The sequence below is a fragment of the Pogoniulus pusillus genome, chromosome 5 (assembly GCF_015220805.1).
Source record: "Pogoniulus pusillus isolate bPogPus1 chromosome 5, bPogPus1.pri, whole genome shotgun sequence".
Classification (NCBI taxonomy): Eukaryota; Metazoa; Chordata; class Aves; order Piciformes; family Lybiidae; genus Pogoniulus; species Pogoniulus pusillus.
In genome coordinates, this window is record NC_087268.1 from 7,627,222 (window position 1) to 7,648,499 (window position 21,278).

General features: G+C 48.0%; 1 protein-coding gene across 7 annotated transcripts in view; it reads left to right on the forward strand.

Moving 5' to 3' along the window:
* Window positions 1-14,878: 14,878 nt before the first annotated feature.
* CD47 (CD47 molecule) overlaps window positions 14,879-21,278 on the forward strand; it is a 33,795-nt gene continuing 27,395 nt past the window's right edge. For 3 of the 7 annotated variants that reach the window (XR_010302303.1, XR_010302304.1, XM_064143134.1), the window contains exon 1: window positions 14,879-15,489. Coding sequence is in view for 5 of the 7 variants with exons in the window: in XM_064143134.1 (XP_063999204.1) it covers window positions 15,444-15,489 (46 nt within the window). In the remaining 2 variants the exon portion in view is untranslated. The remainder of the gene's footprint in view (window positions 15,490-21,278) is intronic. The other 4 variants (XM_064143133.1, XM_064143132.1, XM_064143135.1 and 1 more) reach the window with 2 other exon arrangements.

Consider the following 21,278-nt stretch of genomic DNA (forward strand, 5'->3'; position numbering starts at 1 on the left):
ACTGGAGTTCACCACAGCCTTATCACAAGCTACCATAAGTCACAGGAGATTTGCCCCAGCAGGCAAGCACACACAAACACCCCAAACCAGCCTTACATTCACCAGCACCATCTTTGGTGTCTCAAAGCCACAAGGGAAGATGAAAAATCACAAAGAAGTCAAAAGGTTAGGTGAGGACAGAGGCCTCTTCTGAGCAGCTTCAGAAGAGGATACACAAGCAAAGGAAATTGTCGACAGAAGGAGAAGAAGAGGGGGAGGAGGAGGAAGGCAGAGCCCAGCATGCTGAATACACTGGAATGATGCTGGGTTTTGCACAGACCTCCTTTGTTAGCAGCTCTTCCAGTTCTGCTCTCTGAATAGCTGGAGCTGTGCCTGCTGTTGGGCAGGGAGATGTGACATTATCTGCTACACCCACAGAAAAACTGTTCAGCACAGTTCCAGCTGCTGCAAGAGCACCAGCAAGGCCCTACTTGGAACAGCTACAGGTCAATAAAATTGGCACTGTTAGACTGCTGTCGTGGGGCATAAAGGTAAAAAAATCCTGGCACTAACCCTTTCCAGAGCATTGTCTATCCTCTTGCTTTTTTCTTCCTTCCTTTTTTCCTTCCCCCCCACCCTTTTATTTTTTTTGGAGATGAGCTGCATTTGTCTGCTGTTACTGAGTAGACAAACAGGATTTCATCCTTGAATGTTGTATGCCTGGTAGAATTTTTACAAGCAATAGGGAAATGCTAACAAAACTAAAGACATTTTACAGAGTTTTTTCAGTTCACCAGTGGAGTTCCTCTTCAACACTTCCTTTTTCCCCGTATTTGCAAGTACAAATTTGGTGTCAAGAGGGCAGAACCCACAATTACCACTTCAAGCAATGGCCTCAAGTTAAACCAGGAGAGGTTTAGGTGGATATTAGGAAAGATGTCTTTCCTGCCAGGGTGGTCAGGCATTGGAACAGGCTGCCCAGGGAGGTGATGGAATCACTGTCCTTGGAGGTGTTCAAGAAGTGTGTGGCCATGGCACTTTAGGACATGGTTTAATGGACATGGGGAAGTTAGGTCAGTGGTTGGACTCGATGACTTTAAAGGTCTTTTCCAACCAAAGCAGTTGTGTAATTCTGTGTAATCTCAGTGGGCTGCTTTCCTAGGAGCACAGAAATGAGGGATAACTACTTAGGCTAAAGACTGAACAACTGTATTCTAGTTGATGTTTTTAGAGGTCTTTTCCAACCAGAATATGATTTTATGATCCAGTTTCACCAAGCAGGCCAACAGCACATAATAACTCAAACCATAACACTCTGCTAATTACTCCAGTACTTAATGGTTCTTACATTTGATCTGGAGAAGTCCTGTCAGAGGAGCAATTAAATGATCCCACCTCCACCTTACAAAAGCTTTTCATTTCAAGAGAGATGAGCTTCCTTGTGCTCCACCCCCCTCCAGACTGTCTTGAATATAAATTCAAAGGACACCTTCCTGGCTAAATGAAGGAAATGGCAGAATGCCAGATGGTTCATCTCACAATATTATCTTAACAAAATTCTTGTCTAACATTATCACCCTTTTATACTCATCCTGGCCTTTTCCCTGTCATCTCCAAACATTTCCTTTGTCACTCATTGATTTTATTCTTAACGGCAGCATTACTCAAGCACAGGCTGGTCTGAGGCTTATGCATACAACCATAGAAGGAGACAGAGCAATCACATTCACCCACAGTGCTCTGCAGTGTAGGATCTGTTGTCTTCAATGAACATAACACCTCCTCTCCCTTTTCATTGTGGGCTCCAATATAGACAGAAACCAGTTGCTCAGGGAGTCTGAGCTAAAAAAGACTGGAGGCTGAGGAAGCAAGTAAGAGTTACCATATATGGCTGCCCTCTTCCTCAAGCATCCACATTTGTCATCACAGGACATGGAGAAATGTCATGGCATAAAGGACATGAGCCAGCAACATGTCCTTGGGGTCAAGGTAGCCAATGGCATCCTAGGGTGCATCAAAGTGACAAGCAGGTCAAGGGAGGTTCTCCTCCCGCTCTACTCTGCTCTGGTGAGGTCACATCTGGAGTATTGTGTCCAGTTCTGGGCTCTCCAGTTCAAGAAGAACAGGGACTTGCTGGAAAGGGTACAGTGAAGGGCTACAAAGAAGATGAGGGGACTGGAACATCTCTCTTAGGAGGAAAGTGAGAGAGCTGGGGCTTTTTAGTCTGGAAAAGAGCAGACTGAGGGGGACCTCATCAGTGTTGATCAATACTTAAAGGGTGGGTGTCAGAAGCATGGGACAAGTCTTTTTTCAGTGATGCCCACTGACAAGACAAGGGGTAATGGGCACAAACTTGAACATAAGACATTCCATCTAAAGATAAAAAGGAATGTCTTTAATTTTAGGGTGGTGGAGCACTGGAACAGGCTTCCCAGAGAGGTGGTGGAGTATCCATCTCTGGAGACATTCCAAACCTACCTAGACATGTTCATGTGTCACCTTCTCTAGGTGACCCTGCCTTGGCAGGGAGGGGTTGGACTTGATCTCAAGGTCCCTTCCAACTCCTACTGTTCTGTGGTTCTGTAAATTGCTTATAGGCCAGATCCAGCACATCCAGTTTCATAGATCCTACAGCACCTGAATTTGGCTCTGGGAAGTGGTTAAGGATTAAAATCTGCATCTCATGGAATTTTTGCCACCAGCTGAAGCTTCATGATTAGCAAACTACACCATCACAACTCATATTGTGCAGTCACCAGGAAAGCTTTCCCTTATCCAAGTGGCTTTATGTGCTGTTCATAATGCTGTATAAAAATGGCATACATGGCATCACATGCACATTCAAATTCTCTTAAAGAAAGCAAACACCTGTTAATCTTGTAGGGACATTGTGCTAAAAGTGCTGTATCCATCAAAAGAAAACCAGATTCCATTTCATGCAAGCTCATCAGGAAAGCATACACAATATGCAACTACTTCACAGCTGCCAAAAGAGATCAGGCTAATTTCTTTATTTAGCTAGAAGGGGAAATCTAACCAGGCAAAAGCAGTTGGGAGCCAAGAAGACAAGAAATACCCCAAGCCAAACAAGCAACCAACCCCCTCCCCCCCCAAAAGCATCATAGAATTTTTCTAGTTGAAAAAGACCTCCACGATTGAGTTTAATCATTGACCTCTAACACCACCACCATGGCTATTAAATAATGTCTGGAAGTGCCACATCCACATATTTCTTAACACCTCCAGGGATGGTGACTCCACCACCTCCCTGTGCAGCTTGCTCCAATGCCTGAGCACTCGTGCAGGAAGAAAAATGTTCCTAATATCTAATCTAATCCTCCCCTGGCACAATTCCAGACCATTTCTTCTTGTTGTATCACCTGATACTAGGGAGAAGTGATCAACCCCTAACCTCACTCCAGCCTCCTTTCAGGGAGTTGTAGAGAGCAATGAGGTCTCCCCTCAGCTTCCTCTTCTCCAGACTAAACAACCTTAAGTCACATTTAGCCAAGGGCAGCAGAGTTTGTCAGTGAAATGCACGCACTGGGCCAAGTGAAAGAGCAGTGGCATTGATGTGGCTGCACGTAAGCCATGTCAATTAGCATAGCTGTTTGCAGCTGTATGGTAAACATGGGAACTAGAGCTCCTAAAAACCATTTGGTGCAGTTGTGTTGCTGGGATTCATCTGACCTTCTCTCTGCCATCCTCCTCTCCTCTCTCGGCCCTCCCCCGTACAGCAACTGCTTTCAGCTCACAATATTTCTCTTTGTGCCCGTGAGAATACCATTAGATCCAAACATACCCCATGAAATTTGAGGTTATCATCTGTTCACATGTGCTGGGAAGTCAACAACTTCCACAAGACAACCATTTTCCTCACCCAGCTTTCATTTCCTTCAAAATAGCTCAGGGGTGGTATGAATTGTTTCGGTGTTTTGAATTAGCACAAAACGAAGCTCACCCACTCACCTCCCCAGCTGACCCCAACCCCCATGGAACCCCTTCAGCCCAAGCAGAGGCCAGATGCTAAAACCATTTGGAAACAGATGGTATCTGCAGAGTGAGCAAGGTTGTCCTGCCCCACTGCACAGTGAGAGCCATCTCATTCTCAGCAGCTAACTCAAGATGAAGAGAGGACAAGGGCTGCAAGGTCCTTGCCCAGGCTCTGACAGGTCACAGTGGAAATGTGTGGGGCCTTAGTGGTACGGCATGTGAGCTGTCACATGAAAGATGTGAGACTCTGTACCTTGAAGATACACCTCAGAATCAAACTTTTCCACTCTCTAGGATAGGGCAGTTGATGAGTTACTCCAGGAAGAAGTGAGGTATGCCCAGCTTTCAGTCTGAGTGCAAGCAGCCCTCATGGACACTGGGGACATGCTTAATTTTTCAGTCTCTGGTCCAAGCACTCTTTCAGGCCACCCTGGCTTCCAGCCACTTAACTAAGCTCTTGGGACTTCAGTCACTGATTCTGAAGGGGGGTGATATGTCCCAGTGTGCTGGTTTGAAGCAGGCTAGAATGTTTTGGTGACAAGAACTAGATTACAGGCTGTGAAAGGAAAACAGTGGTGATGTCTACTACTTCGCTCATAGGCTTGCTGAGAGGTATAGAATAAAAGCAAAACATAGATAAGGGAGTCTGCTCTTCTGCTGCTGGCGAGCTCTGAGCTGGATCTCATTCTTTAACCTCACCCTCCATTTTCTTTTCTAACCCACTTTCCTTCCTAACCCCCTGGCCGAGCCTTCATTCTTCCTTGGGACTGGGGTAAGGTTGAGAGGGGCAGGGGGAAGGTGCAGGGGTGGTTGAGAGCCCCTCCTGGGCACTCAGGTTTCTGGGAGGGGAGTTGTGTTTCTGTATTCCCTTTTACCTTGTCTATTTCTGTCTATAACTGTATATACTGTAAATATCTGCTTGTATATTGTGCTAGCTGTAAAGATAAGCTTCGTTCAATTTCCAGAGCCAGCTGAGTCTAGTCTGGGTGACTTCCAAAGTGTGGGGGGGCAGGGAACACCCAAACCATCACACCCAGCTAGACGTTCCTCAGATGGAGACAGTCCAGAGGAGGCCACAAAGATGAGCAGTAGGCTAGAGCACCTCTCCTTTGAGGACAGGCTGAGGGAGTTGGGTCTGTTCAGCCTGGAGATGAGAAGGGTCCATGGAGACCTTTTAGTAGCCTTTCAGTGCCTACAGGGGGCTACAAGAAAGCCGAGGAAGCACTTTGTACAAGGGACAGTGGATAGGGCAGGGTAGATTTAAACTGAATATTAGGAAGCAATTCTTTGCTATCAGGGTAGTGAGACACCGGGATGGGTTGCCCAGATGGGTTATGGACACCTCATCCCTCAAAGTATTTAAGACCAGGCTAGATGAGGCTTTGTGCACCCTGGCTTAGTGAAAGGTGTCCCTGCCCATGGCAGGAGGGTGGAACTAGATGATCTTTAAAGTCCCTTCAAGCTCAAGCCATTCCATGACTCTGTTCTAATTACTACAGTACTGTCCTGCTGCAAATGGGCTTGGCTGCCTACCACAGATCTAATTCTGTGAGCGTAACAGTCTCCTCTCTGTGTTTTCACAGCCTGGCTCTTCAGAGGGTGGCTCTTTGTTTCCAGCTAAGATGATAAATGGCTTTTAGCTTTATTTTCTCAGAGGGAAGCTAATGTGATTGTGCTGTCTGTCATCTGTCTACGCTGATAAGTTTTTAACTGCCACAGCCAATTATCACTATTTCCAAAGACAAGAACTGCTAGAGGCAGACATGAGAATTCTGTTTCTATGGATTTTGTCAAAGGCTGCAGCAGCCCAGGCTGGAGCTAGGGACGAGGATGGAGAGGACAGAGCACAAAACCACACTGAGAGTGTGCCATGTCAAGGAAATTTGACGTCCCTCAGCTGATCCTGGATTCAGTCTTGGGCCTCTCACTCCAAGAAGGACACTGAGGTACTGGAACATGTCCAGAGAAGGGTAAGGAGGCTGGTGAAGGGTCCTGAACACAAGTCCTGTGAGGAGTAGCTGAGAGAGCTGGGATTGTTTAGTCTGGAGAAGAGGAGGCAAAGCAGAGACCTCATTGGTCTCTGCAGCTCCCTGAAAGGTTGGAGTGAGGTAGGGGTTGGTCACCTCATTGCTGTCTACAACTACCTGTAGGGAGGCTGTAGCCAGGTGGGGTTGGTCTCTTCTCCCAGGCAACCAGCAATAGAACAAGGGGACACAGTCTCAAGTTGTGTCGGGGGAAGTATAGGCTGGGTGTTAGGAGGAAGTTGTTGCCAGAGAGAGAGATTGGCATTGGAATGGGCTGCCCAGGGAGGTGGTGGAGGCACTGTCCCTGGAGGTGTTCAAGCAAAGCCTGGATAAGGCACTTAGTGCCATGGTCTAGTTGACTGGATAGCGCTGGGTGCTAGGTTGGACTGGATGATCTTGGAGGTCTCTTCCAACCTGGTTGATTCTATGATTCTATGATAAAATGAGAGGAAATGGCCTGAAATGGTGCCAGGAGTGGTCTAGGCTGGATATTAGGAAAGACTCCTTTCCTAAAAGAGTGGTCAGGCAGGCTGCCCAGGGAGGTAGTGGAGACACCATCCTTTGGGTGTTTAAAAGATGTCTGAATGAGGTGCTTAGGGTCATGGTCTAACGGCTGTGTACAGGGAGATGTTAGGTTATGTCTGGACATGATCTTAAGGTCTTTTCCAGGTGATTCTCTGATTTTACGATCCTCAGCCTATCCTGGCCAAAGGTAGACAGCCAGTCTGCAGTCACTGGAGTCAGTTGCCATGGGTACCTCTCCAAATGGTTCGGAAGACATTCTGCCTTTTGTCTGTGGGTGTTATTTCAGAGAGGATGTCACTGTGGCTGCAGAGCAGCAGGCACAGACCTTTTTTCTGCTGGCTGTGACAGAGGGAAAACATTTTCTTGGTTTGATGCAGGCAGTGGCACTATTTTCCCCTGGACTTGTCCTTGCAGGCTGCAAAAACTGGGTGGTAGCTGGGCTGGGCTTGAGTTGGGCTGGTAGGTGACTCCAGGGAGAATGGACTGGCTAAGTACTATGCATGGTCAGAACATGGTCCATGGTGGAACTAACAGAACAATAATTATAGAATGGCTAAAGTTGGAAAGGACCTTAGAGATCATCTACTACAGCCTCCCTGCCATGGGATGGAACACCTCTCAATTAGAGCAGGTTGCTCAAGGCCTCATCCAACCTGGCCTTGAACATCTCCAAGGAGGCTGTATCCACAACCTCTCTGAGCAACCTATTGCAGAGTGTCACCATCCTTGTAGTGAAGATCTTCTTCCAAAAATCCAGTCTAAGCCTACTCTCCCTCAGCTTAAAACCATTCCACTTTGGCCTGTTGCTAGACACCCTCATGAGGAGTCCCTCTCCAACCTTCCTGTAGGTTCCCTTCAGGTATTGGAAGGCAGCTCTAAGGTCCCCCCAGAGTCTTCTCTTCTCCAGGCTAAACAATCCCAGTTCCCTCAGCCTATCCTCCTAGCAGAGATGCTTCAGCCTTTGAGTCACCTCTGTGGCCCTCTGGACTCGCTCTCACGGTTCTGTGTCCTTATGATGGGGACACCAGAACTAGATGCATTATTCAAGGTGGAGTCTCACAGGAGCAAAGTGTAAGAATCACATCCCTTGACCTGCTGGCCAAACTCCTCTTGATGCAGACCAGGGTCATTGTTAAGAATACTTGTGCCACGAGGGACGACATGCTCTGTGCTCAGAGACCTGCCAGTGGAAGCTGCTAAGGCCAGGTCTGTAAATACATTTAGGTGACTAAGCCTAAATGGGTTAGGTGACTGAAGATAGGTAGAGCCTAATTCTCTCTGACATCCAAAGGGATTCTGACTTACACCACATGGGTAGTCCTGTCTTTAAACAGCTTTCAAGCTATGAACCTTTCTTCTTCAATATTTTAAAAGAATTGACACTCTGTCAGAGCAAATTTTCAGTGAAATGAGAGGCTTCTGGAACTGCCCTTGAGAACCAAGTAACAAAAGCAGTTATTTTCTTTAACCAAAGCATCCCCAGAATCATACAAATCATTTCACCAGTACAGAACTTGTGTGGAAGGGGCAAGCTGTGTAGGCTGAAAGGAGGTCACCATCCTTACCACATAAATGCACAGAATCACATAGAATGGTAGGGGTTGAAAGGGACCTCTGGAGATCATCCAGTCCAAAATCCCTGCCAAGGCAGACTCACCTAGAGAAGGTCACATAGGTGACGCACATAGGTGGGTTTGGAATGTCTCCAGGTATGGAGACTCAGCCACCTCTCTGGGCAGCCTGTTGCAGTGCTCCAGCATCCTTAAACAACCCATAACATGTAATTTCAGGTCCATTTCTACAGGAGTCTCATTTAAGTGGAGCAGCTGCAGATAATACTCAAGACAATTGTCCTACCTAGTTGTCTCAGGCAGTGGCCCACAGCATGTGTTTGGTGACCTCAGCTGCAAATCTGCTGAGTTTCATTGGCTGCATTTTCAGTGGCCACCGAGTAACTAAAGGGGTAACTTGCATGATGAATGGCAACAGCTATAATGGCAGGTGAACATGGAATGCAAAATAAAAACAGAAATGCAAACAAAAGCATTCAGAAACACAGAGGAAGAGTAGAGAGTATGTGGGGAAGGGGAGGGAGGAGAATGAAAGAAGCACTATTTCCCTAAACCAGTTAGAAATGAAGGGGGAAATGACTGCATTTTAGCACTCTCAAACAACTGTGAATGGTTTACAGTTTTTCGCAGCACTGACTTATTTTTTACCAAGTCTCCAGCAGTGATTACTCAAAAGTTAATTCAAGCCTTGGTCTTTGGGAAATTTTTGAATGTACTAGTGCTGGGAAGTCCATTAATATTGATAAATGTAACTTGAATCCCATTTCAATCCTCTTGTTCTGGAAGGATCTCTCCTAAGAATTAAGTATTTTTGATTTTGCTTTCCTCTTTTTCTTTTATCTTTTTTCCCTTTTCCTTTTAATTTTCCTTTTCCTTATCCCTTTCCTTTGCCTTGCCTTTCTCTTTCCTTTTTCCTTCCTTTCCTTTCCCCTTTCCTTTCCTTTCCCCTTTCCTTTCCTTTCCCCTTTCCTTTCCCCTTTCCTTTCCCCTTTCCTTTCCCCTTTCCTTTCCCCTTTCCTTTCCCCTTTCCTTTCCCCTTTCCTTTCCCCTCTCCTTTCCCCTCTCCTTTCCCCTCTCCTTTCCCCTCTCCTTTCCCCTCTCCTTTCCCCTCTCCTTTCCCCTCTCCTTTCCCCTCTCCTTTCTCCTCTCCTCTCCTCTCCTCTCCTCTCCTCTCCTCTCCTCTCCTCTCCTCTCCTCTCCTCTCCTCTCCTCTCCTCTCCTCTCCTCTCCTCTCCTCTCCTCTCCTCTCCTCTCCTCTCCTCTCCTCTCCTCTCCTCTCCTCTCCTCTCCTCTCCTCTCCTCTCCTTTTTTCTTCTTTTCTACTTTCCTTTCTTATTTTTCTCCTAGAACTATATGAAGTTCAGGGTTGAGCCTGTTCTAAAACTGTCATATTTTATAGAGCTGTGATGTACAGTTTTGGTAGCCTGCCTATGCCCCTGAGATGGGTCTGAGAGTTAGGTCTTCAGCCTGCAGAAATGGATCTGGAGTCTATTCTCAGCCTTGCCACTGGCTAATGGTGCAACCTTCAGCAGTTCATTTAACCTCGGCATGCTGTGGTTTCCAAATCAAAAGAGAAAAGGATAACAGGCTCCTTTGTGGTGCTGGGGGGGAAGAGCAAGTTATCAGCTGTGATGCTGCTACTGCACTCTGACTTCTCTGCTAGGAAATGTAGGTCAAGTGAGTTCAAGGATACAGATGAAAGTCTGGCCATTGCATTTCTTGCTGAAGGAGACATCTCTCAGTCAGTTTGACAAATTATAGATCCAGAAACCCTCTGCTTTAGGCATGCAGATTTGATGTCATTCTTCAGCATCTTCCTGCCAGCCACAGCAGTTGCTGCCCTGCGTGTTGCCTCACGTGTGTGATTCATGCCTGTCACAGTTTCACTTGCTGACCCCAGAGGGTGATCCATGGCATTCCAAAGAGCAGTAAAGCAGTATGAAATTGGAGAGCTGTGCCTGGAAGTGCTCATAAAGCAGTTGCCTCACATAAAGGTGAAAAGTGTGCCTTGGAAGTCAATTAAATGAGGCACACTCTTGATCATAAATTGATGCAGTTTTCAAAATATGTCACCTGTAGCTTTTGGAGTGCTTGGACCCAACATGTGAGTCAGAGAACCACAGAATGGTTTGAGTTTGAAGGGAACTTAGAGATCATCTAGTTACAACTCCCCTGCCATGGGCTGGGACCCTTCCACTGGACCAGGTTACTTGAGGCCTCATCCAATCTGGCACTGAACACCTCTGCAGTGTCTCACCACCCTCACTGTAAAGAATTTCTTCTTCAGATCCAGTCCAAATCTCCCCACTTTCAGCTCAAATCCATTGTCCTTTGCCATATCACTATAACCCTTCTAAAAAGTCTTTCCCCAGCTCTTCCATAGCCCTTCTTAGGTACTGCAAGGCCCTTTCAGGCACTAGAAGGGGGGTTTGTCCTTTCCACAGCTTCCCAGATGTATTTCTGTGCAGGCTTCTGGAACATGCATGCACTGAGCAAAGAGAGCCACGCAGTACCGAAGAGCAAAAGGAGAGGGGAATTGCCACAGTGATGGCAGAAAAAGTTCTTCTACAACTGAAGCAGAAACGTCTCCTTACTAGAGAATCCCACGATGCCAGGTTGGAAGGGACCCCAAGGATCATCTGGTCCAACCTCTCTAGGTAATAGAATCATAGAACCATAGAATGGTAGGGGTTGGAAGGGACCCCTGAAGACAGCTTTTCTATTCCAGCAGGATCTGCTTAGCATATCTGGCTCAGAAAGTAAAGCAGAACCTTTCTCTCCATAGGCATCAGAACTGCCTTGTGCTGCATAATCCTGCTTCCTGAAACTACCAGCAAGCAGGGGCATTGCAGACCTCTCTCAGCAGCAGAAGGCAGAATATTCCAAGACAAAGTATTGCAGATGCACACCTGGCTGGGTGGCACAGCTACCTCCAAATAGACTCAGGTAATTTGCATGCAGAGAGATCCTTCAGGGTTTCTAAAGCCTGGTTCAGCAGCCAGCACAAAACAACTCTCAAGCAGGGCTCCTGGATGCATGGAATTTCCCATGTGTGCTGTTTTGCTTTCAGGCTGGCGTGGGTGTGCTGCATGCTGCCCTAGCAACAGCCACAAAGGCATGTTGCAGCTGTAGCCCTCGCTCCAGCAGAGAAGAGCATCCCTGGTTTTCCTACAGACAACACACTGACTGTGCAGCTCCCCACTGAGCTGATCCCATCCCTCAGTGACTGCCTGTGGCTCTCAGAATGCTGGCACTCAGTCTGGGCACAGATGCAGAAGCTACAACTGAAGCAGACATGTCTCCTTACAACAGCATCACAGAATGCCAGGTTGGAAGGGAACCCAAGGATCATCTGGTCCAACCTTTCTAGGTAATAGTATCATAGAACAGTAGGGGTTGGAAGGCACCTCTGGAGATCTAGTCCAACACCTCTGCCAAAGCAGGATCACCTAGGGCAGGTCACACAGGAACACATCCAGATGGGTCTTGAAAGTCTCCAGAGAAGGAGACTCCACAACCTCTCTGGGCAGTGTGGCCCAGGGCTCAAGCACCCTCACATCAAAGAAGATTTTCCTCACTTTGAGATGGAATCCCCTGTGTTCCAATTTGTGTCCATTACCCCCTGTCCTATCACAGGGCACCAGTGAAAAGAGACTGGCCCTTGCTTCTTGACACCCACCCTTCAGATATTTATAAACATTAATAAGGTCCCTCTCAGTCTGCTCTTCTCCAGTACAGCTGGAGAGAGATGGCCCAGCAGCCTGTCAAGATGAGTCTTCAAACTGCCCAATGTGGAGGAATCCACTGCTTCCCTTGGGAGATGATTCAAGTGTCTAACTGTTCTCATGGGGAAATATTTTCTTCTGGAGTTCAATCAAGAATCTCCATAGGAGTAACTTGTCCCCATTGCCCCATGTCTCTTCTATGTGACTGCTTGTGAAAAGGGAGTCTCTGTCTTTTTGGTAGCCACCCTTGATGTGCTGGTCCATGGTAACAAGGTGTCCCCTGAGCCTTCTCGAGATTCTCAAGTGTGAACAAAGCCAGTTCTCTCAGCCTTCCTTCATATGGCAGGTCTCCTCTGATAATTCTCGTGGCCTTACCCTCTGCTCCCTGGGCTGCTTCTTCTGGCCTCCAGAGAGCATGGTGTGAATCAGTCTGGCAGGAGCAGGCGCAGCTGCTGCTGTGTGCCAGCCTCCTCCATCATTTCTGGAGTCAGATGGCTCCCACTGCTGAAGGCTTTTTATTAAATATGAATGCTGGAGGATGTCTTGAGTGCTTGATGAATATCTGGAGAAAACAAACGTAGTAGTCAAGGCATCCATATCCATTACTCACTTACGGAAGGCTGGGGAAGAATCTAAGTCTCACAAGAGTGGGGGGGGTTGAACCAGCCAAGCCAATATTAACATGGCAGGGGAAAAAAATAGTAGTAAACCCATGAAGGTCGAGAAATTCTCTTTCTAACAGAATTTTGCTCCTGCCCTGGCTTTGTTGATACAAACATTTACTGCAGATCTCTTCCAAACATGTTAATAAATTCTTATTAATAATCTTCTAATTAATAATTCTTATTAAAATCTCCACTTCATTGGAGAATGTTACCCAATGTGAAAGTCCAGAGGATGATACTCCAGGGAGGTGGTGGAGGCACCATCCCTGGAGGTGTTCAAGCAAAGCCTGGCTGAGGCACTTAGTGCCATGGTCTGGTTGACTGGCTAGGGCTGGGTGCTAGGTTGGACTGGATGAGCTTGGAGGTCTCTTCCAACCTGGTTGATTCTATGATTCTATGATCTGTTTGTTGGGGTTTATTTTGAGGGGGGAGGCTTTAAAAAAGAAACATTTATATGCATAGACATACATATATACATATAATGTACAGAATAGATATATATCAAATTAAAAAGTGCTAGAGAGCTGCTTCTGGGGGAAAACCTCACCTTTATTGAAACAGTGGTGAAATAGTGACATGGGTTATTGAATCATAGAATCATAGAATCAACCTGGCTGGAAGAGACCTCCAAGCTCATCCAGTCCAACCTAGCACCCAGCCCTATCCAGTCAACTAGACCATGGCACTAAGTGCCTCATCCAGGCTTTGCTTCAACACCTCCAGGGACGGTGACTCCACCACCTCCCTGGGCAGCCCATTCCAATGCCAATCACTCTCTCTGCCAACAACTTCCTCCTAACATCCAGCCTGTACTTCCCCTGGCACACCTTGAGCCTGTGTCCCCTTGTCCTGTTGCTGGTTGCCTGGGAGAAGAGGCCAACCTCCACCTGGCTACAACCTCCCTTCAGGTAGTTGTAGACAGCAATGAGGTCACCCCTGAGCCTCCTCTTCTCCAGGCTGCACACCCCCAGCTCCCTCAGCCTCTCCTCATAGGGTTTGTGTTCCAGGCCCCTCACCAGCTTTGTTGCCCTTCTCTGGACACGTTCCAGCACCTCAATATCTGCCTTGAATTACAGTATCACAGTATCACAGTATCACCAAGGTTGGAAGAGACCTCACAGATCATCAAGTCCAACCCTTTACCACAGTGCCCAAGGCTAGACCATGGCACCAAGTGCCACATCCAACCTTGCCTTGAACTGCCCCAGGGACGACGACTCCACCACCTCCCCGGGCAGCCCATTCCAGTGCCCAATGACTCTCTCAGTGAAGAACTTTCTCCTCACCTCCAGCCTAAATCTCCCCTGGCACAGCCTGAGGCTGTGTCCTCTTGTTCTGGAGCTGGCCACCTGAGAGAAGAGAGCAACCTCCTCCTGGCCACAACCACCCTTCAGGTAGTTGTAGACAGCAATAAGGTCACCCCTGAGCCTCCTCTTCTCCAGGCTAAACAACCCCAGCTCCCTCAGCCTCTCCTCGTAGGGCTGTGCTCGAGGCCTCTCACCAGCCTCGTTGCCCTTCTCTGGACACGCTCAAGCATCTCAATGTCCTTCCTAAACTGGGGGGCCCAGAACTGAACACAGTACTCAAGGTGTGGTCTAACCAGTGCAGAGTACAGGGGCAGAATGACCTCCCTGCTCCTGCTGACCACTCCACTCCTGATGCAGGCCAGGATGCCATTGGCTCTCTTGGCCACCTGGGCACACTGCTGGCTCATGTTCAGCCTACTCCATACCAGTACCCCCCAGGTCCCTTTATTCCTGGCTGCTTTCCAGCCACTCTGTCCCCAGCCTGTAGCATTGCTTGGGGTTGTTATTGCTGCAGACGTGGAAAGGAGGTGGAGAGTGTTTACATTTGGGTTTAAGTGGAAGGCAATAACAGATTGCTTACAGATTCCTGTGCTTTGTGCTATATTTAAACACTTCGTATTTCACTTTTATGTGGTGTTATCAATCCTGTAACATATGGCTAGGCCAAAAGTTTGGCAAGAGGGCTTCGAGAGAGTGCCAGAGCCAGGGAGGGCAGCGACACGGCACGGCTTTTCATTTCTGCCAGGGGAAGAAGGGGCCAGAAGCCGGGTTGCGATGGGGTTTTCCACCACCAGGAAGGATATACCCTTCCCGTCCGCTCTCGTCCCCCTCCTCCTGCACTACGAGTGGAATCGCGGGTGACTAAGGAGAGGCAGAAACCGAAAGCACCCACTCCGCCGCAGGGCACGGCCCCACGCCAGCCCCGCTCACGGGGGAGGGCGAAGAGGAGAAATGGCAAGGAAAGCCCGCCCCGCCGAAAACCAAACCACCACCAAAAACAGCAAACCCCACCCACAAACAAACGGGCTGGCCGCCTTCAAAATCAGTGAAGCGGTGGTGCGAGTGGCTTCGGGGGCGGCCTGCCGGCGCCTCTCTATCGGCAGCCTCCCGGCCGCGCCCGCAGCCACGGCAGGCAGCCATTTTACTGCGGGCGCGACCTGCCTCCGTGCGCGCAGCGCGAAACCAAACGCGGTGCGCCCGAGTTCAGGCCTGACAACTGCTTTAGAAACAGAAAGTAACGACGAAGCTTTATTGAAGCTGTTCCCGCGGGCTGCTTTAGATAGGACAGAAAGCAGGGAAGCTCCCGGACCGTGGCTCCAGGCTCGTCCCTGGCCCCACGCACTGAAGCTCTTTCCGCGTGTTTATTTCGCCAGCAAGGGGCCAAGAAGCGGCGCAGCTCTCAGTCCACGGCGCCGCGCCTGCCCCCCATGCGCTGCACCGACCCCATGCCACCGCACCGACGGACGCGATGGGAAGCGCCCAGCAGCCGTTAACCGACAGCCCCCAACCGTGCCCCACCGCTTCCCCACCACCGGCGGCCGTAGCCAATCAGCGGCAGAGGCTGCCGCCTCCTCCCCCGTGCGCCCGCCCCCTGCCCGTTTCACCGAGGAGCTGTTGAGGCCGCGCTCTGCGCTCTAGCCGCCGCCGCTCCGCTATGTGGGTGCTGGCCGTGGGCGTGCTGCTCAGCGCTGCGGGCACAGGTGAGTGCTTTCTCCCCACCTTTTCAGCCCACCCCCTGCCCCCCTCACCCCCACCCTCTCCTGCCGTGTAGTTACGCTCCCCGCGGTAACCGGGTCCGAGACATCTTGCACCCCTAGTACCAACGGACTCGGCTGCAGGCGCCCTGCCGGTCACGGAAGCAGCCGCGGTCGGCCGCTGTGGGTGTGATGGGCGGCGGGCAAAGCTGCTTCTCGTGGTGCCTGTAGTCGTTAGCCACCCGGGAAGAGGGTGCTGGTGTCGCCGTGGCGGCAGAGGTTGGAGCGCGGAGCGGCTGGGGCCGCTGTTGCTCCCTGCGCTCGGCTTGGGGCTGGCGTCGGCTCGGCACCGAGCTTCTGTGTGTCAGGGGCGGCCGCCGAACGGCAGCGCTGGCAACAAGCGTTTGGGAGACTGCAGACTGCGTAGCGATCTCTCGCCATCCTCTGACTGGGGAGGGTGTACGGTTCCAGCACTCCGCTTCGCCGCCTTCCTCGCCGTCCCCTCCGCTTGGTCGCCTTCCTCATCGTTCCCTCCGTTTCGTTCTTCGTAGCTTAATAGAATGGTTTGGGTTGGAAGAGACCTTAAAGATCATCTAGTTCAACATCCCCTGCCGTGGGCAGGGACACCTTCCACTAGACCGGCTTGCTCTAGGTCTTGTCCAACCTGGCCTTGGACACCTCAGGGTGGGGATCACTATAGCCTCCCTGGGCAACATCTTACACCATCACTGGAAAGAATTTCTCCGTAATATCGAGTCTAAATCTCTCCTGTTTTAGCCCAAAGCCATTCCTCCTCGTCCTAGCATTGCAAGGACTTGTCCTTCCCCAGCTTTTCTATAGCCCCGTTTAGGAACGGGAGGGTTGCTCTAAGGTGGTCTTGGAGTCTTCTCCAGTCTTCTTCATCCTCTCCTACACCTCACCGCCTTCCTCATCCACTCCTCTGCATTGCTGCCTTCCCCATCCATCCTCCCTGCATTTGGAGGTGGGTTGTTTGTTGCAGAAGTTGCGGGGGAGAGGAGGATGCTGTGACCAGTGCAGAGCCCCTCGTCTTGTTGCCAGCGTCAGGGCAGCATAGCTTCAGGTGCTTTCTTGAAGCAAGAATCATGATCAAGCTGGTTGCCTGCTGTACAGTTTCTAGTGTTGATGGCTTTTCTTGATCTTAAAAAACAGTTTGGATAGGAGATTTAGGTTGGATGTTGGGAAACAATTCTGTCCTGAAAGAGTGATCCAGCATTGGAGCAGGCTGCCCAGGTAGCTCCTGGTGGTGTTCAGGAAATGTGAACTTGATTTGCCGGTGGGCAGCCTGTTCTGGTGGAAGGTGTCCCTGTGCACTGCAGGGGTGTTGGACAGGAGAGCTTTGAGGATCCCTTCCAACTCCGTGCAGTCTGTGATACTGGAAATACTAACTGTAGGAAGCAGTCAGTTTCCCTTTAGTGAGATAGCAGCCACTCATTTTCTTCTCCTAAAGCAGTGAGGTTTGCAAAGCACAAAACCCACAGATAATTTGCCTGTGTGGCTCTGTTGGCAGCTGTCTGCAGCCTGCTGCTTGTTTCCCCGGCGCTCTGCTGGTGGAGCAGTTCACATGAGCACTTCTTGGTAGCCTTCAGGCAAAACACGCCTGCTCTCATAGACTGCATCACAGCAAGCCGGTGCTGTCAGGAATTTACGACTCCCTGCCCTTCACCGCTAATATTGGAAAATTTGGATCGATTTGATTTCATTCCTTCAAGACTGATGGGATTTTAATTTTCTTTGCTAAGTATTTTGAGGTATAGTCGCTAAAAATCGACTTTTCTCAATGAGTCAGAGCCAGAAGCGAGTAAATTAATCTTATGAAATGTAAATGTGCTAGTTCTGGAAAAACCCAAACCAAAACAAAAAGCAAAACCCAACAAATTCACATTCAGAAACCTTTTCTAGTGAGATAGTGTTAGAATCAGAGAGATGTGACATTTATTGAGTGAAGAGTCATAGGATCAAGCAGGTTGGAAGAGACCCCCCCTAAGACCATGCAGTCCAATCTGTTACCCAGCCCTATCCAGTCAACTAGACCATGGCACTAAGTGCCTCAGCCAGGCTTTGCTTGAACACCTCCAGGGATGGTGACTCCACCACCTCCCTAGGCAGCCCATTCCAATGCCAATCACTCTCTCTGGGAAGAACTTCCTCCTAACATCCAGCCTATACCTTCCCTGGCACATCTCCTTTTGTATCACTTGCCATTCTCACCTTTGCATGTGTGTGCAAGGAAACTATTTTTTCTGTAGAGCCATGGAAGCTTTTAATTGTGTGCCTTTAATTTTTTTACTAGGGTGCAGTCTGATGTTTTGGTGCAGTTTCCTGTTGTTACTTGTGTTTTCTGAGGTCCAGTGTACAGAATTCAACACAATGAGTAAATTAGAGACTAGTTCATTGTAAAGTGCTGTCAAACACAATGCATAGTTGGTTATAAAATAACCATGAAGTTATTGTTTATTTATTATTTTTGATACTCAGTAGTAGTACAGTGACCTGTACTGCTCACCAGTAGTGAGAGAATATTAAAGCAGAGAATAGTTCTTCATTGCAAAGTGCTGTCAAACACAACCCATAGTATATTTTAATAAAATAATAATAAATTAATTATAAAATAGCTACTATAAGTTTGCTGGTTTTCATTCTCAGCAGTAATCTGTGATTTGTGTGAGAATATTAAAGCACTGTCTCAAAAGATCAGTGCTTTTAAACTGTAAAGACTTGCTTTGAAAAAAAAGGAGCTTCTGCAAGTAGTGACACAACTTCTATCTTTGTTGTTTGGGATTTTTTTTTTTCCTTCTTTTTTTTTCTCCTCTTCCTTTTCCCCTAATTGAGTTTCATCATCAAATTCATATCACACTTCTGAGCTAGTTGATACATGTAAATACCAGTAGGTCCTCTGAAAATGCTGGAGCTGCTCCAGGTTGAGTGTTTATAGTGTTGCTATAGTTAAATGCTTTCAATGATTAGTGCCACTTCTGGGAGCAATGACTGTTCTAACAGCTATTAAACTATTAGGGTATCTCACAAATAAAGGAAACCACAGCAAATAAAAGATTCAAAGCCTTCATAGTTTGAAGTCAAACTAGTTTAACTTCTCTTCTGGCTGCTGGTGTCAGTTAAATTTGATATTCTCAAGAACTGATGAAGAAATAAGAATGGATTTGAGCTTGAGGAGGGTAGATTTAGACTGAATATTGGGAAGAAATTCTTTACAGTGTGGGTGGTGAGACACTGGAACAGGTTGCTCAGGGAGATTGTGGAATCTTCCTCCCTGGAGGTGTTCAGGGCTAGGTTGGATGAGGCCTTGAGCATGGTCTAGAGGAGTGTGTCCCATGGCACAGGGGTTGGAACTAGAAGATCTTTAAGGTCCCTTCCAACCCAAACCTTTCTACAAATCTGTGAATTTCTGGTAAAATCTGGGCATAGGATTTTGGTCTTTCTTGAAACAGTTGTTAGTCAGTGCTGCTGTTCTGGATCTGGGGTGGAATATGGGAGAGAAACGGTAAACCCTACAAGCGGAGGTGGTTTGCTGCACTGAATGCTATCATAGCATTAATCACAGTGAACTATAATACAGGTCATTTATTGGTACAAAAACTGCCATTTTCAACTCTCCTGTGTATACACTCATACACTAAGAATCTTACCTAATACAGGGTATGTGTAGCTCCTGTGTCAGAAAGAGAGAGAATTTACAAGGAAATAGCTAAACCTGTGGGCATTTGGCTCCACCTTCAGAGATGAGAAGGAACAAACAGTAAAATTTTATTGACTGAGCTGCCCTGCCTGTCTTCTCTGGAAAGTGTAAAAGTGGAATTTACCCCTCCTGTCCTTAATGAACTGATTTTAGATAGCTATGATATCAGCAGCAAAATGGGAGCATCAGTGAGACAAGAAACCAGCCCTTCGTGCACTATTCCTGCATATGGCATTTTAGGGGAAGTAGCCAAGTAAGTGGCAGACCCAAATTTTAATACTTAAAAAAAAAGGTATGACAGGTTAAGGTGTCTGTACATGAAACAGATGTGGTTGCATTGGGTTAGAAGGAACCCCCAAAGGTCATCTTGTCCAAACCCTTGTCATGGGTAGAGATACTTCCCACTAGATCAGGCTGCCCAGAGCCACATCTCATGTGACTGAATATTTCCAGGGATGAGGCATCAACCACATCCCTGGGCAACCACTTCCAGTATTTCATCATGCTCATTGTGAAAAATTCCCTCATAATATCCAACCTAAATCTGCCCTGCTCTGGTTTAAAGCTATTGCTCCTCATCCTGTCACTACAAGCTCTTGTAAACAGTCCCTCCCCAGCCTTCCTGTACGTCCTGTTCAGATATTGAAAAGCAGCTCTAAGATATCCCTGGAGCCTACTCTTCTCCAGGCAGAACAGCCCCAAATTTCCCAGAAGGTTAATGTCTTTTTTGTGTCAGGGGTCCCATAGCTGGACACAGTACTCCAGGTGACATCTTACCAGAGCAGAGAGGCAGAATCACCACTCTTGACCTGCTGGCCATGCTTCTTTTGATGCAGCCAGGATCTGGGCTGCAGGAGCTCATTGCTGGCTCATGTCCAGCTTCTTACCCACCAGCACCCCCAAGTGCTTTTCTGCAGGGCTGCTTTTGATCTCAAAATTACAGAATCACAGAAACATTCAGTTTGGAAAAGACATTTGGGATCACCAAGTCCAACCAATGATTTGACTCTACAAGGTTCACCCAAAACTGTATCCCCAAGCACCACATCGAAATGACCTTTAAACACATCCAGGGTTGGTGACTCAACCACCTCCTTGGGCAGTCCATTCCAATCCCTGACCACTCTTACTGTGAAAAACTGTTTCCTAATGTCCAGTCTAAACATAACCAGTCGCAGCTTGAGGCCATTCCCTCTTGTTCTGTCACTATTTACCTGTGAAAAGAGACCAGCAGCAGCCTCTCCACAGTGTCCTTTCAGGCAGCTGTAGACAGCAATGAGGTCTCCCCTCAGCCTCCTCTTTGTCAAACTAACCATCCCACTAACCATGTGTGAGTCCATGTGGCATAGCAAATCACTGACTACTTCCTCATTTGTTGTGATGACCTCATTCTGATTCCCTCCTTGACTCCTAGTTCATTAGTGTCCAGGGAACTGCTGGATCCAGTACTAAAGACTGAGACAAAGCAGACATTAAACACTTTAGACTTCTCCTCATCCTTTTCTCCGCATCCAATAAAGGATGGAGAATTTCCCTAGTCCTCTTTTTGTTGTTAATGGATTCATAGACTGCATCATGTTAGAAGGGACCCTTAAAGGTCATCTCATCCAAACCCCCTGCAGCCAGTGGGGGTATGTCCAAACAGGTCAGGCTGCTCAGGGCCACATCACATCTTATCCTGAATGTTTCCAGGGATGGGCCCTCCACCACCTGTCTGGGTAACCTGCTTCAATATTTCACCACTCTCATTATGAAAAACTTCCTCCTAACATCCAACCTAAATCTACCCTGCTCCAGTTCCAATCCATTGCCTCTCATCCTATCATAACAAGCTCTTCAAAACCGTCCCTCCCCAGCCTTCCTGTAAGTCCCTTTTAGGTACTGAAATGGGGTCTGCAATTCCTCTGAGTGGCTGCAAAACAAACTGAACTCAGAATGCTCCTGAAAAACCGTTAATTAGCCATGTCTAATTGCAGACTCACTTTTAAAAAAGCCTGTATCATTTCATCTCCAGTGTTACTTAAGGTTTCATACATCAGAACAAAACACTTGCTTTATCATCTCTTGTGATGATGCCCCC